The sequence below is a fragment of the Neophocaena asiaeorientalis genome, unplaced genomic scaffold (genome assembly GCF_003031525.2).
Source record: "Neophocaena asiaeorientalis asiaeorientalis breed wild unplaced genomic scaffold, Neophocaena_asiaeorientalis_V1.1 scaffold91, whole genome shotgun sequence".
Classification (NCBI taxonomy): domain Eukaryota; kingdom Metazoa; phylum Chordata; class Mammalia; order Artiodactyla; family Phocoenidae; genus Neophocaena; species Neophocaena asiaeorientalis.
In genome coordinates, this window is record NW_020173198.1 from 8,683,003 (window position 1) to 8,702,421 (window position 19,419).

The following is a 19,419-nucleotide window of genomic DNA, read 5'->3' on the forward strand; positions in this document are numbered from 1 at the left end:
TTTGACCAAGTACATCAGCTCATTTTACCCCCTTAATAGAAACTACTTACTCTGGTAAGATAGACATGAACTGGCAAGAACAAAACAAAACAAAACAAAACACATCTGCTGAAAGTGAACCCTTTTGCAGATGATTTCATTGTCCTGAGCACCATCCTGGTAAATGAAATAATTAAGATACAAATACTTTGGTCAGTGGCCCAGGCTCCTGACTGTGAGGTTTAGTTAGGGTCTCTGAGATCTAAGTCTTCTACATAAGTTTTGGGTTTTGGTCCCCAAGTTCACTGGGGTGAATGGTGGTTTTCTTCTTTCTTACCCAGAGAGCCTCTCTTTGGACTCCAGTTGCTTTTCTTCTCCACCTGTGACTTTCCTTCAAGAATTGCCAAGCTACCGGTCTATTGCTCGCAAGAGGACGACCATCCTTTCCCGGGACAAGCAAAGTGGCACTTTGCTGAAGCCAACAGACTCTTACAGCTCCCAGTTGGAGGGAGAAATCACTGAAAACCTTGACAACCAATCCATTCGGAAATACGCACTGAACATCTCTGAGAAGCGGAGACTAAGGTTTGTCCAGCAGCCATCTGGAAGGCATATGGTGTATGTTTTGGGAAGAGGTGCTTTTTATGCATGGAATGCATTTCCTGAAGAGTTCACATAATTAAAAGTTTATTACTTAGGATAAGCTAAGCTGCTGTGACAAAGATACCCACACAGGTAAAATCTCAGTGTATTAGAAGTTTATTTCTTGCTCCCATAAATGTCCTGGGTTGAGGTCAAGGGGGAACTTCGCAGTCACTCAGGGACCCAGGCTGCTTCCATCTTGTGGCTCTGCAACCCCCAAAGCCTCATCGTTGTCTGTAGTCACTCTGTTCCCCTTCCCCCCAGCACCTGCCAACCATTAATCTACTCTCTGTCTCTATAGATTTGCCATTCTGGACATTTCATATACATGGAATCATCCATGTGTCTGACTTCTTTCACTTAACGTCATGTTTTCAAGGTTCATGTAAGTTGTAGAATGTATCAGTACTTCCTTCCTTTTTGTGGCTGAATAATATTCTACTGTGTGGATATAGCACAGTTTCTTTATCCTTTGATGGAGATTTGGGTTGTTGACACATTTTGCCTATTGTGATTAACACTGCGTTGCACATCTGTGTACAAGTTTTTGTTTGAGACCCTGTTTTCAATTCTTTTGGAGTATCTACCTACGAGTGGAATTGCCGGGTCATATGGTAATTCTGCGTTTAACTTTCTGAGGAACTGCTGAACTTCTTCCTAGTGGCCACACCATTTTCCATTCCCACCAGGAGTGCATGAGGGCTCCAGGTTTTCCGCATCCTCTCGGCTGGGGTTTTATTTGGTGCTGAGGTTGATGACCCTGCCTTGTCATTGTCATGCTTGTTTCTCAATGCAGGGACATTCAGGAGACCCAAATGAAGTACTTATCTGAGTGGGACCAGTGGAAACGGTGTAGCAGCAAGTCTTGGGAGAGGTTCGTAGAGAAGGCTCGCGAGATGACAGCCCACCTGGAGCTGTGGCGGAAGGACATTCGCAGCATAGAAGGTACCACACCCCACACTGCACGTGTTCCTCGTAGAAGTCTCCTGCGCCCGAGGAAAGGACAGCTTTGTTTTCACTCACCCCCCAGCTGAAACGTAGCATTTCCTTCCGTGATGAATGTGAGCAACTAGCCACAGTTAGGATTAATAGAGCCTGTGTCTTCGTCACCAGGAACATCACAGATGTCTTCCTGTCCCTTCCAGTTGTTGCAGTTGTCTGGGAATAGCATCTACGCTCATCCCGACTTTGAAATTACAGCAGTGATTAGATCTGCCACTAGATCTTGTTATTTAATATGTTAATGAAAATGCTCGTGTATTAATCTATCACGAATTTAGTTTAGACAATAATGTTTTGATCATCATATGACCATGTGTATTTTGTGCGTTTAAAAATGTTATTCCAAGATGGGGCTCGATAAGCCTCATCAGACTGCCAAAGACACCCATAGCCCTGAAAATATTAATAATCCTACTTTCCCGTAATGGTGAGAATTGGGATGAAGTACAGGCACACCTAGGAGATATTGAGGGTTTGGTTCCAGACTACCGCAATAAAGCGAGTCACACGAATTTTTTGGTTTCCCAGTGCGTATAAAAGTTGTGTTTGCACGATACTGTAGTCTATTAAGTGTGCAATAGCATTATGTCTAAAAAATAGTGTACACACCTTAATTAAAAAGTACTTTATTGCTAAAAAATGCTAACCATCCTCTGAGCCTTCGTGAGTTGTAATCTTTTTGCTGGTGGAGGGTTTGAAGTATTGCGAGAATTACCAAAATGCGGCACAGAGACAGGAAGTGAGCAAATGCTCTGGAAAAATGGTGCTGATGGACTTGCTTGATGCAGGGTTGCCACAAACCTTCAATGTATGAAAAACAAAATATCTGTAAAGCGCAATAAAGCAAAGCACAATAAAAGGTATGCCTGTCATAACAAAATCCATAAACTGGTTGACTTAAAGAATAGAAATTTATTTTCTTACAGTCCTGGAGACTGGAAGTTTGATATCCGGCCACCTTGTCACTCTGTCCTCAAATGACCTCCTCTTTGTGTGTGCTTAGGGAGAGAGAGCATGCTTTGTTGCTTTTTCTTCTAAGGGCACTAACCCATCATGAGGGCCCCACTCTCCTGACCTTACCTTAACCATGTTACCTCCCCAAGGCCTGTCTCCAGATACCATCACACTGAGGGTTTGAGTTCCAACATATGAATTTGCAAGGGGTGGGGGGAACAATATACAATTCAGTCCACAGCAGGTATACAAAAATTGGAAGTTATGACAAAATGTAAAATCAGAAAAAAAAAATTAAACGTTTGGGTGGCATAACTGAGCCAGGGGGAAAATACCTTTTAGGATCACCTGGTTTCTACTAGAAAGCAAAACAATTTACAAGCTTCTCCTCAAAACTGCTGAAATGGAAATTTTGTGATGTTTGTAAAGAACATGGCAGGATATGTGAAAAAATTTATTGCCCCCATTATTACTATTTTAAAACCAATAAAATACCAGTGGTAATCTATTCAATGAACTTTTTTAGTTGTTTTATTGGGAGAATGTAAACTTATTTCCAGGGGGGGATTCATTAGAAACTTAGAACTTCAACCATCCACTTTAGAAGTTTAAGTGAACATCGTCTTTGGAGCAAAAACTAATAAAAGCTAACCTTTATTGAGCCTTCACTGTGAACTGGGCATTGTGTTCAACATTTTACTCATACGATCTCAGTTGATCCTCACAAGAACCCATTTTCCACATAGGCATTTATCATTTGCATGGTTCAGAGAGATTAAAATACTTGCCCAAGTTCATTGGCTAGAACAAGGCAGACCCAGAATTTGAACCCAGGCAGTCAAGCTTCAGAACCCAAGGTTTTAGCCACCATGCCCAGATTCCTCTCTTGTTAAGTGGTGGCTTTTATGGAGACTTTCATTCATAAAGTGGCTTATGTGTTGGAAGGTAGTTTCTCCCCATGGAACTGGGCCCTTGATTTTCTCTTCAGTGACTCCAGTCCTGTGATTTCTTGGCTGACTAGGTACTCATCTGGCAGGAAGTGAAGGATTGATAGTTAAGCTCCTTACCTCTGTCAAGGAGAGAAGAAAAGATTGTGGGTCACACATCTTCAGTCTCAGAATATAAGTTCTATGCCCGCACCAAGAACAAGCAGACATCCTTATTCTTTGAGTGCTTTCTGTCTGTCTTTAGTAATTTAATCATTGTTTGGTGGAAGGTTTGTTTTCTATTTGAAAAATCAATGAATGTAATTCACTGCCTTAACAGAATAAAGGACAAAAATTATATGATTAACCCAACTGATGCAGAAAAAGCATTGGTAAAATTCAGTTCTCATTCTCAGCAAATAAGAAATAGATGGGAACCTTCTTTTTGTTTTTTTTTTTTTTTTGTGACCACACTGTGTGGCTTGTGGGATCTTAGTTCCCCAACCAGGGATTGAACCCAGGTCACCACAATGTGAAAGACCTAAGTCCTAACCACTGGACCACCAGGGAATTCCCAGGAGCTTTCTTAATCTGGGAAAAAATATCTATAAACATTGTATAGCACACATCATACTTAATGGTGAAATATTGAAAGCTTTTCTTCTAAGATTGAGAATGAGGAAAAGACTTCTAATTATCACAGATTCTCTTCAGCATTGTCCTGGAAGTCCTAGCCAATGTACAATGATGGGAAAAAAAAGGGTCAATGACCAGAAAGGAAGAAATAAGTTGTCTCTTTTTTTTTGCAGATGACATGATTTATTTGTAGAAAACAAAAAAGACAAACTATTAGAACTGAGGTAAATTTGGCAAGGTTGCTAGATATAAGATCTATGTATAAAACCAACTGTATTTCTATATACCAGCAACAAACATTTAAAAAATAAGTTATACAGTAGTATCATTGCACCTAGGAATACATCTAAAGAACTATGTGAAATAATTCTGCACAGAAAACTATAAAATATTGTTGAGAGAAATTAAAGAACCTAAATATACCATGTTCATGGATCAGAGACTCAATATCGTAAAGATGTCACTTGTTCTCAAACTGACCTATATATTCCATGTAATCCCAGTCAGAATCTCAGCACATTTTGCACATGCATGCATGTGTGTATGTGTGAAAATGAATATGCTGATTCTAAAATTTATATAGAAATGCAGAGGACCAAGGATGCCTGAGGAAGAAGAAAGCCTAAAGACTTAGAGCACCATATATCAAGTATTATTGTATCTGCAATAATGAGACAGTTCTGGTATTGGTGCAAAGATAGACAAATAGACCCATAGAACAGAAGAGAGAATTCAGAAACAGGTCCATAAATATATAGTCAATTACAAAAGCACTATTGCAATTAACTAGGGAAAGGATAGCCTTTTCAATAAATGGTGCTGAGTCCATTAGATATTCCTATGAGAAAATATTGAGCCCTCTCTCGAACCATCTCACATTATTGATTTAAGAGTGATTGTAGATTTACATGTGAAAGTTTAAACTTAAGAGCCTTGAAATTATTCTTCCTCCCTCCCCCACTAAGAGCCTCCAATTTCAGTTCAGCCCTCTGTGGCTGATTGAACCTGCAGTGGGTACTGTGTCAATACTCCTGGTCAGTGATGTCCGGATTTCTTTTTTCCAGGGAAATTCGGCACTGGAATTCAGTCCTACTTCTCCTTCTTACGGTTTCTGGTATTGCTGAATTTGGTGATATTTCTGATCATCTTTATGGTGGTTTTGCTCCCAGTCTTGCTCACCAGATACAAGATCACCAACAGCAGCTTTGTGCTCATTCCATCCGAAGGCGCGGGTGAGTGTAAGGCCTCCTGGTTTGCCATGAGGAGTGTTCTTTTCATTGTGTACCTAGCTACAATGCTTCTTTCTCTAGCAATCTTTATAATCTAAGTCTTGGGTGACTGTATGAGTCAGGATAGGCTAGGTTATGCTGCAGAAACAAATGACCCCATAATTCAACGCCCAGTAACCACAAACGTTTCTTTCTTGCTCACACTGTATGTCCATCAGTGTTTGGTGGTGGCTTTGTTCCATGTTGTCTTCACTCTGGAGCCCAAGCTGAGGGAGCAGCCTCTGTCTGCACCATTGACAGTCACGATGGCCAAAGGAAAAAGAGCCATGGCAAACACGTGCTGGCTTCTAATGCTTCTGCCTGGAGATGACACACATCCTTTTCGCCACACCTTACTAGCCAGTGCAAGTCACTCGCCACTCCTGGGTTCAGCAAGGCGTTTGGGAGAAGCAGTGGGGGGTGGGGAAGTGGACTATTTAGTAAACATAATACAGTCGACTCCAGTGACTTTATTTCAAGCTTTTATTTCAAGGCTTTTATCTCCGATAATGGTGGTGCTCAGGCTGCTGTTTATTAAACATCAGTCATCTGCCAGACGCTATGGCATGACCTGTGTTTTCTTACTGAATTCTCAGTGTAAGTCAGGTCTGGGCATCCTGTTTTTTCAAATGGGGATAATTTCTGTCATTCCAGAGATGTTTATTTACCACCCTCTAGTACCAGGCTCTGTGCTAGGAGCTGGAAGTGGAGACCTCCTGCTTCTATCACATGACTCCTTTCCCCAGAAGAACGCCCCGTCTGCAGTCACTTCTGTGGCTCTAAACATTCCTCCTCATCATATTTGTTTTTGTTTTAATTCTATTACACTTAAAAATCAAATAAGAATAACGTGGAAACGCTGACTTTGAGTGCCTACTGCATGCCCGATGCTGCATTCTCATTTTCTAATATGTCCATGTCACAGATAAATATCTCCTGCTGCTGTGTGAAAACCCTGGGTTCGGTTTCAAGGCCCAGCTCTGTTAGTTGATTAGATTTTGTGAGCCTCATTTTCCTTATCCGTAGAATGAAGGTGATGATTTAACTAGTGAGACAATTGTTTCATTATTCAAATAATGTTGTACTACACTATTTAATACTTAGCTCATTAAAAGATAATAAATACTTATTATTTAAAGTATAAATAATTGAAAACAATAGTATAAATTCTATATTACTTAATACAGAAAACTTAAGTATAAGTAATGATTAAGCAATACTCATAATTTTTAAATGAATATTAAATAAGATAATAGAGTGCTTTGCCCATGGAACGTGCTCAATAAATGCAGCTTTTTTTTTTTTTTTAGTATTATTTCTTTCTAGAAGAACTGAATGCTATTCTGTCTCACTAGACACCACTGCCTGTTCACTTCTCCCTTTGGCCATGAGCAGGGCCTTGGGTGGAGGGAAGCCACGCTCTTGGAGGAAATGAAGCTGGACTCTGAGCGTGGACACCACGCATCTCTTCTTTTTCCTTATTATTTCCTCTGACTGCATCGTCCTCCTGCACATGCTTTTTTTTTTTTGACTTACCTAGTAAACTTTGTCCCTTAAGGTAAGGGTCAGATGTCCCTTTCTTCCTCTTCTCACTTCCCTTCTCCATTCCTTCAACAAGTGTTTATTGAGCACCTGCTGTGTGCTGGGCCCTGAGCCAGGCCCTGGGGCTACAGCAGGGACCGCCACAGGGTACTGCACTATAGCAGAGGGTGGACGTTAGGAAGGGACCACATGAAGAGGTATATAAGCTATGAATTTGCCTCTGGGGGAGGGGAAAGGATAAGGTGCTGAGAGGTCAGACACCAGGACACTGGAGGCTGAGGGGTGCCCCAAGCCCTCTGTGAAGGCAGGGATATGTCAGGCGAGCCCAGGAGGACAAGGAGAAGGCAGCTGTTGGAGAGCTCGGGGAAGCTTCTTCATGCAGAGGAACAGCATCTGCAAAGGTTCAGAGCTGGGAGTAACTCAGCATATTAGGGAAATGAAAAGCCAGGTGTGGCTGGTGGACACGTTCCTGGAAAGGGCCAGATAGTCAATATTTTAGGCTTGGCAGGCCATATGGTCTCTGTTGCAACTATTCAGTACTGCCGTTGTGGCACAAAAGTGACCACGGAGAAACGTCCCAAATGGGCATAGCTGTGTTCCGATAACACGGTATTAACAAAAAAAGGCAGCTGGCCAGATTTGGCACAAGGGCCATAGTTTGCCGACCTCTAGGCTTGAGGACAGTGAGTGAGGAGCAGAGTGGCAGCTGTCTCTTTCCATCTTCCTGACTCTGCTCCAAATAGTGACTGTCTCCCTCCTCTTTGCCTCTAATACTGTGTTCATACAACCATTTGAGCACCTTATATACACCTAACTCCTAACTATCGTTTCTACCACTTGATGGTGAGCTTTTCAAAGGCAGGAACTATTTCTTACTCATCATTTTATCTCCAGCATGTACCTGGTGCATAGTAATTAAGAAGTGTTTGTTGAATGAATGAGTGAACACACACGTTAGAATTATAAAATGGCAGAGCTGGAACTGGCCTTGGAGGAACTGGTTCAACTCTCTTATTTTAACAAAGGGGAAACTAAGGTCCAGAGAAGGGGTGGTACATTGGATTATTTTCCCCAGTTTGTCACTCCCTGTACTTGTAACTTTGCAAAGCTTCCCACTGTGAGCAGAGAATACTTTCTGCCCCCATTGATATTGCTCTTGGCCATGTGACTTCTTTTGTGTAGTGGAGTATTAGTTTGAAATGGCTTTATGTGGTTGGCCTGCCTTATGAGAAGAGCCATGAGGAGAGCATCCCCCCCAGGTAGCCACTGCCTCTCCAGTCTGGTCCCAGAGTGAAATCATGTAGAGCAGACCTCAGCCCAACTGGGAGCCTGGTGTCCATCCTGGCTTAGCCTGAATCAGCTGAGTGAACACAAACTGTAGATCCATGAAGGAGAAAATAAACATTTGGAGGTTAAATCATTTGAGACTTTAAGGTTGTTACACAGCAATAGCTGACTGATACAGAGGAAGTGAATTAGTTGTTCAAGCATAATGTAGTGTCACTAAAATTGCTGTTCAAAAATTTTCTTGGTCAATTATATGTAGGTAAACATATGTGTTTTTTTAAGTGAAACTGCTTGTTAATTTACACACATGTAGAGATCTTTTAAAACTGGATGTGCTTAAAATGGAATAATAATTATATCGACCACATCTTCCAAAACATGTGCAAACATGAACCCCAAAACGTAAAATACCAATACAATCAGAAAGCCTGTGCTGTTAGTAGACCCATATACGAAACGTATAGAAAAAACACATATCCCCAGGTATTTAGAGAATAGTGAAAGGGGAAAATGGTACTGTACTTGGTGCACTGGTGTTTAGATTGCAAATAGAGAATCACGGATTCACAAACATATCCATATATAATTGTATATGACATCTAAATGTATATACATATACACGCATATATACACAAATTATGATAGACAAGTTATAGAGACTGAAGCTATTTCCACTGATGTTCTTGTTTTTGTTTTTTACAGATATTCAATGCACAGTGTATCCAATAAGTAGTTCTGGACTCATTTACTTTTACAGTTATATCATAGACTTGCTTTCTGGCACTGTAAGTATTTAACATAATTCTGGATTTGGACCCTCAATACTGAAATAGGTTAATTTAAAGACCAGGTTCCTGAATGTCTGCAGTGAGAATCAAAAACGAGTGTTGACACAAGTACCAGTGAAAGAAAACAGGATTTGCAGTCACCTTATCGGCAAGGATAATGTTCATCCACCCCTGCTAAGATATACAGGAAATGTATTTTGTCACTTTCAGCCCTTGGCCTTTTCCTGATTCCTGCCACCTTCATATTGACCTGCAACAAGATCTGAGTTCCCCTGTAGAAAGAAGTTTCCGCGAAAATAAACCCAGATAGAATTTATGTAACTTCTCTGACATTGAAAGACCTTAACATATTGTAATCCTAGACCACCTGGATGAAAGCTGTGACTCCTCTTCCCAGCAGTTACACACGCAGGTGTGCGTGGTACACATGTGCATACGTGCCCTTACATGTGCACATACACACACCACACTTGTGCACACACATACGCTGTCCCTGAAATCCCTTAAAAGTCTATTAATCCCAGGTTAACCTGCTGCTCTAAAGTAGAATTAATCTCATCCTTCCTATGGTAGTTCCAAAAGTTTTTAATTCTTCTTTATTCTAAAAAATGTTTTTGTGTGTGTGCTTTCATTTTTTTTATCCCACTTTTTTTTAGCAAATAAGATTGCAGCTATGAAAAGTGGTGTCTCTGCCTTCTAGACTAGGGTTTCTCAACCTTGGACCCAACACTCCTTTGCTGTGGGCCTGTCCTGTGCACTGGAGGGTGTTTACAGCATCCCTGGCCTCCATCCACTAGATGCCAGTAGCAGCCCCGCTGCTGTGACAAGCAAACATGTCTCCAGACATGCCAGATGTTTCCTGGGGAACAAAATTATCCCAGGTTGAGAACCCCTCCTTTAGATGTTTTAAAAAATACAAGTATATAAAAATATCTTTCTGAAAGATACTGGTATTAAAATGCCATGCTGTTGAACATTTCTGAATCGATAAATAGAAAGCATCGAATTTGTCCACTGCATTTGGTTTTGAAAAAGTGGATTTTACATCTCTGATCTCATGTTTTCCTCAGAACAACTGAGAGGAATCGTCAGGTGGGTGTTAAAATGTCCACTCTACAAATGAGAAAACTGAAGCTTGCAAACTATGCAAGGAGGAAAGAAAGCCAGTGACTCACCCAAGGTCACATGCTAGTGAGATCAAATCCCAGAACTGCTGTTAGCCCCATTTCTTTAGGTCACATCCCATGAGAGAAGTTCCTTGTTGTAGGTCACCACACACCATGATCTTCTTCGTTACAGGAAAGATTTCACAGGAGACTTAGATGCACTTGATCATAAATGTTCAATAAACTGTGCATGATAAAAAACAGCCCTGCCCCAAAGAATGAATTTTCTACAGTGATAAAAATGTTCTGGATCTGTATTGTGAAATTCGACAGCCACTAACTCTTAAGCACTTGAAATGTGACCAAGAAACTGAATTTTAATTAAATTTTATTGTTGTTAATTTCAATTTATTTGTTTTCAATATGTGTTCTTAAAACCATTCTACATGCATTACAGAATGGCCATCATGTACATTCCCTGTAATATCACTGTTCTCACCCACGCAAGCAAGTAGCAGCCTTACACATATTTTTCATGTGTTTTTAAACACTTCTGTTCATGTTTATAGAATGAACAAAACAGCCACTCGCTGAACAGGGTTTTCTATGTAGCAAGCAAATACCACTTCAGCATATTTCTTACAAGTGTTTTTAAACATTTCTATATGTATTACAAAATGACTGTCACATCCATTCGTGGAAATAGCAGGGTTCTGTTCTCCGTGTGCGTTGCAAGTCTGTAGCAGTCTTACAACTTCTCTCTCACACTGAATTTTAAAAACTTTTCTACACACATTACAGAATCGACATCCCATGCATTGACTAAAATAAAAGTATTCTGAACATATTGAGCAAGTAGCACTTTTACAACCATCTTTTTTCCTGTTTTTAAAATCTTCACTAATGCATTACAGTATGCGTATCACATTTATTCACTGAAAAACAGTCCTCAACATAGCAAGTAAGTAGCATTCTTACATCTTTTACATGTGTGTTTTTTTTTAATTGAGATGTGATTGACATATAACACTGTATACATTTGAGGATGTACATGTTGGTTTGATACCTTTATATATTGTAATATGATTACTATAGTAGTTTTAGTTAATAACCTTTATCATGTCACATATAAATTTTAATTATAGGCCCAAGAGGGAGCTGGCCAGAGAGATTAAGCAGTGGCTTGTCTTTGCTGAAAACAATTGAGGCAAGCTCATGATCGTATCAGAGAAATTATTTTCCAGGCCCAGTGGACCTTTGTCCTGTAATGTAACTTTATTATGTAGGAGAGATTGATGACAGTCCTGACACCAACCTGGGGCAATAAAAACGTGTTTTGTACAGTTTTATGGCCTGTGTGCCCCAGCTTCAGGAGGGTTAAAGAAAAGATGGAGTCTTCTGTTTCTACATGTTTGTTTTTCTATTAAAAATTTACTTAAGTACTCAGTATAAGAATACATGGTTATCATAAAAATATAAGACTTATAGAGTAAAAAAATAAAATTACCTCTTCCCAGAGACCACCAATCCTTTAACACCATGGTTCATATCTTTCTCAACCTTTCTTGTGCACTTATATGGACTTCTTTTTTTTTTTCTTTGCGGTACGCGGGCCTCTCACTGCTGTGGCCTCTCCCGTTGCAGAGCACAGGCTCCAGACGCGCAGGCTCAGCGGCCATGGCTCACGGGCCCAGCCGCTCCGCGACATGTGGGACAGAGGGCACTGCTGCGCCACCAGGGAAGCCCCCCCTGTGTATTTTTAATGCTCAGGCTTTATCTGTGCTTTATTCCCCAAACTCTAGTTGGGCACCCCATATATCTCTGGATTTTTTTAATTGGTCTAAATTATTTTTTAAATTAATTTTTTAAAATTGAAGTATAGTTGATTTACAGTGCTGTGTTAATTACTGCTGTAGGGCAAAGTGATTCAGCTATATATACACACACACACGTATATGCCCTTTTTTTATATTCTTTTCCATTATGGTTTTTCATAGGATATTGAATATAGTTCTCTGTGCTATACAGTAGGACCTTGTTGTTTATCTATTCTATATGTAATAGTTTGCATCTGCTAACCCAGCCTTCCACTCCGTCCCTCTCCCAACCTCCTCCTCCTTGGCAACCACCAGTCTGTTCTCTATGTCCACGACTCTATTTCTGTTTCATAAATAGGTTCATTTGTGTCATATTTTAGATGTCACATATGTGATATCATGTGGTATTTATCTTTCTCTGTCTGACTTCACTTAGCATGGTAATCTCTAGTTGCATCCATGTTGCTGCAAATCTGGAATTTTTCCAGTCTCTGGGGAATTCAGGGATGAACAGTGACACTGGAATGTGAGTTCCTTGAGGCAGAGACTGGCTTCCTGGTTCCCTGCAGTCAACTCACTAATCTGACCTCCTGCCCTTGGCTTTGTTCCAGGGTTTCTTGGAGGACACCTGCCTCTTTTATGGACATTACACCATTGACGGGGTGAAATTTCAGAACTTCATCTATGATCTGCCTCTGGCTTATGTGTTAAGCACAGTTGCCTACCTGGCCCTGAGCCTTCTTTGGATAGTGAAGAGGTAAAGTTTATCTTATCATTGTGTTCTCTTTGAATTATTCTTGATGGCTGGAGTCTCGTGGAGGTCCGTGGACTCCAAGAGCCATTGCCCAAAGGATGAGCGGAGTGCAGGGCTGAGCTTTGTGGAAAAAGGTTTGTGAGTGTGTTGGAGGCTGTGGACACCTGGAGGATGGAGGCAGCATCTGGGAGCTGGAGTAGCAGCCCAGAGTCTTCAGTCAATCATCAGTGAACACATTTGCCAGTACCATTCTGCCGACCTTATCTTTTTTTTTTTTAAATCTATCAAGCCTAAGCCCTTTATTTTTTTAAATTTATTATTTATTTATTTATTTATTTATTTATATTTGGCTGCGCTGGGTCTTAGTTGCTGTGCACAGGCTTTCTCTAGTTGCGACGAGTGGGGACTACTCTGTTGCGGTGCGTGGGCTCTAGGTGCGTGGGGTTCAGTAGTTGTGGCACGTGGGCTCAGTAGTTGTGGCTCGTGGACTCTAGAGCACAGGCTCAGTAGTTGTGGCACACGGGCCCAGCTGCTCCGCGTCATGTGGGATCTTCCCGGACCAGGGCTCGAACCCGTGTCCCCTGCATAGGCAAGCGGACTCTCAACCACTGTGCCACCAGGGAAGTCCCACCAACCTTATCTTTGATCCAGTATGTATGCTAACCAGGTCTCTACTGGGTTGCGAGTGGCAGAAACCCAGCTCTGACTAACTGGGCTAAAGGGGAATTGAGTGGCTGAGAGAACCAAGGAAGGGAGGAAACTCCAAATTACAGGAAGGACAAGGATATAGGAATGGATTCAAAACAACCCAAAGCAAGGGCTCCTGCATCTCTGATTCTTCTGGTGGCAGCTTCCTTATGTGTACTCCCAGGGTCACAGGCTCAGAAATCCTTTGAAGAGACTTGCTGGCTCTGCTTCATTCAGGTACCCAATTCTGACCCTTCAGTTGTGGCCAGTGGGTTAGGGTCATATGAGAACGTGGCATTTCACGTGGTAGGCAGGCATTCTAGTGGGAGGTGCCAATTCCCAAGAAAAGTGAGAATTATTAATTACTTTAAATTACTTTAACAAACAACTATCCCCAAAAGTACAGTGGCCCAACACGATAGAAGTTGTATATCTTTCTCCCATGAAGTTCTTAGTGGGCCGCAGGTTAGTGTGGAAGACTCCTTCTCAGTCCTGCTGGGACTCAAGGTGACTGAAGCTCAGCCATCATCAGCAGGCTTTCTAAGCTGTTCCTCTTGAGGGCTGGAAGGGAAAACCACCTTGGAGGAGTATCACGTGGTAAGTGTTTCTGGGCTCAGCCTGAGAGCGATGAACGTCACTCACATTCCATCAGCTATAGCTTAGTTACATGACCACGACTCACCGAAAGGGAGGCTGGGAAATGTTGTCCTTGGCTGGCAGCCGCTTCCCAGCACTAGCGCTATACTATGAAAGGAGAACCACCCATTCCTGATGGACGGCTTACTGTCTCTGCCCCAAGGGGAATGCTTGGATGGGCACCTCTCTTACCCACTTCATTGTGCCTGTGAGAGCCGGGCAGTGCTTATAAGCCATGGGGCTGTGAAGCTCCTTATCACAGGTGTAGAAGAGACCAGGGTTTTGGTGTCTGAGTCTGTCCTCCATGGAGACCAGGGTTCACCACCACAGAGAAAACCCCAGAGCCCAGCTGGGCACTCGTATCCTGAGTCAGGATCTGTGAGATGAAAATGAACTGGTGTGTGTCCATCCCCCACAGAAACGGGCAGCATACTGGCAAAGAGGAGCAGTGGCTCATTTTGAGGGCTGAGAGATGCTTGGTAAAGAAATGTTGGTTGATTGGGGTTCTGGCTTTGCTGTTGTGTGCTCACGGCAAGGGCAGATCCAAGTTTTATGGACCGGCAGTGTAGACCGTATGGAGGGGCCGTCTGTAAGACAAAGAACATGAAAGTATCTTTTGTAAATGATAAAAAATCAAAGCAAGACCTTAGGAACACATTGCTAGAGGCGCTCCGGGGGCCTTGGAAGGGGCCCTGAAGAAGAAGCTTTACCAGCTGAACAGTGAAGCCGCCTCCGGGTCCTGCTCAAGCTTCTGCACCTCCGGGCCTTGACTGCTTCGTGGGGAAGCCTGCAGGGAGGGTGGCTGTGAAGTAATGGGGAGCGGCCTACCCGGGGAGGAGGAAGCGCTACAGGGTGGCAATGGGGATGGACTTAGGGGTCGAGAGACCAAGGTTCAAATGTGGCTTCACCTCGGTGAACCTCATTTTCTTTGTATGTGAAATGCACACACCTAGAAGGGTTGTTGGGAGGATTAACTGAAACATTGTACTAGCCCCAGTTCTGCCACTAGCTCTTTGGATCTAGGGAATTACTTTTTCCCTTCTCTAGATCTTAGCTTTCTCACCTGTAAAATGGAGGTTTGGTCTAAATCAGACCATTCAATTGGGGTGGGACCTCAGAATCACCATGGAGCTTTATAAATAGCATATTTCTGGACGCCCCCCCCCCCATGAGACCTACTGAATTAAAAATCTCAGGATATGAAATCACCCAGGAGTCTGCATTTTAGAAAAGCACCCCAGCTGGTTCTGACATAAATTCTTTGCTGTGAACCTTTGGCAGAACAACTGATTGCTATAATTCCTTTCATTTCTATTGTCTTCACAACTGAGTAGCAAATCCTAAAAATACCCTGGTTTGTCTACAGAGTGTGTGGCATTTGACGTTTTTATGCCAAGTGCCAGAGTGTATTTTTTTCCAGGAAAGCATTTGAATAAGTAATGATTATGAACTTGTGCAACAGGGTGACATCTGACCAAAACAGGTGCTCGCTAAATATTTGGTTATTTTACTATTTAAGTCATTTATTCATGCATGTATCCATGTATCCAGTATCCATGGATAGTGGCCATATTTATATCCAGGCATTCCGGATATAAAGGTGGGAAGACAGCCAGGGTACCTGCTCTCAAGGAGTTTAAAATTTAGTCAGGGTAAGGGGCTACAAGCAGTAAACACATAAATGAGGTGATTGGAGATTAGGTTATTGCTGTGAAGGAAATTAAAGAGACTGACTTGAAGCAGGAGTCACAACTTTAGATGGGATGGTGGGGAATCTGTGGAGGGGATATTTGAGTGAAACCTGAGGGATAAGAAGGAGGCAGCCATGGGAAGAGGAGAGGGCAGAGGGAACTGCAAGTGCAAAGACCCTGAGGCTGGAGGAGAAGTTTGTGTGTTTATGGATAGGAAAAAAGCCTTTGTCATTGCAGCAGAGTGGCCCTATGGGAGGAAAGATGGCGCCATGCAGGGTCACGCAGGACCTCTAGGGTGTATTAAAAGAGTTTGGATTTTATTCCAGCTGTGAAAGAAGCCATTGAATGGATGAAAGGAAGTGATTTTCAACAATGAGATGCCTGGTTAGCTGCCACATATTTAGAACGATCCAGAACTTGATCAAGCATGTCAAAATGGGTGGAAGATGCAGCTATGTGTAACTTGTAAATTTTAGACAAAGCATATCCATGGGCCTGTATTTTGTTGGTCTTATAAGAACGATAAACGTGTTTTGGGGTCAGGTCGGTGGAAGGGTTCAAAAGTAATCTGATCCGGAGCGAGGAGCACTTCCAGAGTTACTGCAACAAGATCTTTGCGGGCTGGGACTTCTGCATCACCAGCCGCAGCGTGGCGGACCTGAAGCACAGCAGCCTGCGCTACGAGCTCCGAGTGAGTGCCACTCAGGTTTCTCTCGGCGGGAGGTGGGGTTACAGCTTGCAAAGGAGCTGGTGGGGGCCAGGCTGTCCCCAGTGCTTAGCTGTGTAGCCCCTATGTAGTTTTCAAGAGCTTTCTGCAGAGAACCACTTCCTGGGGTTGATCACCTTAGCCCCAAGCATGAAGCTGGTGAACTGGGGCTGGGAAAAGAGGTGGTATCTTCCCTTCTCCCCCATCACCTTGTACTATTTTTTGTTTTTGTTTTAATTTAGAAAACTTATTTTAATCCTAGTTGAAGGGAACTGTTATTCTTTTTTTTTTTTTTTTAATTTTACTGGAGTATAGTTGATTTACCATATTGTGTTACTTTCAGGTGTGTGGCGAAGTGATTCAGTTATACATATACATATATTCATTCTTTTTTAGATTCTTTTCTCATACAGGTTATCACAGAATATTGAGTAGAGTTCCCTGTCCTATACAGTAGGTCCTTGTTGGTTTGTACGGTTATTTTTCTGCTTGATGAGAACCTGTCATAAACATCTCTTAAACCAGAAGAAATAGGACTAAGAATGCTATGATAATAAGGTGGAGTGGAGAGAATATGAAAAAGCGGAATTTCCAAATTAATCAGGAGAAAAGGAGTAACAAATAGCATCTTGATCAAACCTACTGAAAAGAGGAGGAGACAATGATATCAAAAGTTTAATGAAGTGAGATGGAAGGAATCAAATGAAGTGTATTATTTGTTTAAAGAAATAACATATAGGTAATAGTAACATATAGGTAATGTCCTGAATAGGTTATAGTTCTGTTTTCACATTTATTGTGGAGTCTAATTTCAATCTTAAATAGAAGGTCTGCCTTCATTTAGGAGACATGGAAACTGGTTGGGCTTGGTCCAGGAGGGTATCCCTGGGGGAGATGAATATTTAGGAAACTTTAAAGATCGAGAGGGAGAGTATGACGGTGAGTCACAGTTTCCACCCCTAAATATCCCTTCATCGCAGTGCTCACAAATGAGCTTTCTTTTGTTCTCAGGCAGATCTGGAGGAAGAAAGAATACGGCAGAAAATAGCAGAAAGGACCTCAGAAGAAACGATACGGATTTACTCTTTGAGACTGTTTTTGAACTGTATCGTGCTGGCCGTTTTAGCGGCATGCTTTTATGCAATCTATAGAGCGACTATATTCTCTCAAGAACACATGAAAAAAGTAAGTGCTCCGTGAAAGTCAAGTTAACTTTTAGTCCCGTTGGACGTTATGTATGCTAAGTGTATTGCAAACCTCTCAGGTGGATACCATCGTCATTCTGTTTTACATATGGGGATATAAGTTTGGCTGATATGACAGAGAACCTAAAATCAGAGTGACTAGTTTCCACTTTCAATAGAAAAACAAAAAGCATCCAAAATAGAGTGTTGGGGGTACCTCCTCCTCCTGGAGTTTACAATGTTCAAATCCAGGCTGGACTGCCTGGATCTAACCCCCAACTGCACAGCTTACTATCTGGGGCCTCAGTTTACCTAAAATAACAGTGGTTTTAAAAATCCAAGTTGGGGACTTCCCTGGCAGTCCAGTGGTTGAGATTCCATGCTTCTACTGCAGAGGGCACGGATTCAATCCCTGGCTGGGGTATTAAGATCCCGCGTCCTGCAGCACAGCCGAAACAAATTAAAAAATAAATAAATAAAAATCCAGGTTGGTCTAGTGGCTCTGCTTCATGAAATCAATCATCAGGGGCCCAAGTTCCTTCCATCTTGTAGCTCTGCCATCCTTAGAATGTGGTCTTCTTCTGTATGGCACCGGGTAGCTCACCACATTCACATTCTAGCCAATGGGAAGGAAGTGAAGGAGATGAGAGCACACCCGTTCCCTTCAAGGGCAGGACCTGGAGGTTGCACTTAACACTTCCTCTTATATCCCTTTGGCCAGAATTTAGTCAGAGAGCCATTTACCTAGGAAGACAGTCAAATTACCTAGGAAATTTAGTTTTATCTCAGATAGCCATATATGTGACTAAATAATCTGTTATTATGAAAGGAGGAGAGAATGGCTGTTCCAAGTCAATTAGTTCAGCCTTGAAAATGCTTTCAGTTGCCCATTGATACAGAATACATGGATTTTTTTATATTTCACCTTAATAAATCCAGTAGAGCTCAGTTTTCTTCTAGTATGGCACTAGATCATGGTTCCTCCGTTTGAACACCCAAGGAAGGAGATGGCTTAGTTTTAGGTGCCATGTTGAATGAAACAAATGTTTTGTTTTGTTTGCTAAACATGTTTGGGTTTTTCTTCTCCCTTATAGTTCTAATGAAATATAATTGACATACAATACTGTATAAGTTTAAGGTGTTCAGCATATGACTTGACATACATACAGTTGAGTTCTTTTAAGGTCAGTTCATTTGTGATGCAAATTATTATACTCCTGACCAGTTCTGTTATCTTCATAGGAAATTGACAAGATGGTTTTTGGAGAGAACCTCCTGATATTGTACCTGCCTTCTATTGTGATCACGCTGGCCAATTTTATCACCCCAATAATCTTTGCCAAGATCATCCACTATGAGGATTATTCCCCAGGCTTTGAGATCCGGCTGACAATCCTTAGGTAATGCCTAGACATGCCAAGCACGTCACCACTTGTCCCCTCCCCTGCCCACGGCAGACATTGCTAATCCATTGTGGTACCGTTCCCTGCTGAGCCAAGAATCCTCTTCAGCCTTCAGACAGCCCCCATGAATGAATCAGAGTTTGCATATGCAGGGAAATCTCTTTGACTTGAGCGTCTATATTTTTTTCATGTATTAGCACATCGACAGCTGAGGGCATAGGGTAGGGCCCTTGGAAGAAATGTTGCTCTTAAGATGTTAGAAAGACAAGTGTATACCAGCAGGAGAGTGAGGAAGTGAGAGAGAGAAGGGAAGGCACCTTATAAAGGGTATGTTATTTGGCAAGTTGCAACTGGGGCTCAGTCCTATGGGACAACTCTGGGAGTTTTGCGTGGAAAACATCTTAGACTTTT

The 19,419-nt window shown here is 42.0% G+C and overlaps 1 protein-coding gene across 1 annotated transcript in view; it reads left to right on the forward strand.

Moving 5' to 3' along the window:
- Positions 1–416: 416 nt before the first annotated feature.
- The window catches only part of TMC7 (transmembrane channel like 7), a 33,433-nt gene continuing 14,430 nt past the window's right edge, over positions 417–19,419 (forward strand). Inside the window, exons 1-8 of the mRNA XM_024744531.1 lie at positions 417–564; positions 1,418–1,566; positions 5,204–5,371; positions 8,939–9,021; positions 12,559–12,704; positions 16,259–16,406; positions 17,433–17,606; positions 18,848–19,005. Coding sequence (XP_024600299.1) covers positions 1,437–1,566; positions 5,204–5,371; positions 8,939–9,021; positions 12,559–12,704; positions 16,259–16,406; positions 17,433–17,606; positions 18,848–19,005 — 1,007 coding nt within the window. The 5' untranslated portion in view covers positions 417–564; positions 1,418–1,436. The remainder of the gene's footprint in view (positions 565–1,417; positions 1,567–5,203; positions 5,372–8,938; positions 9,022–12,558; positions 12,705–16,258; positions 16,407–17,432; positions 17,607–18,847; positions 19,006–19,419) is intronic.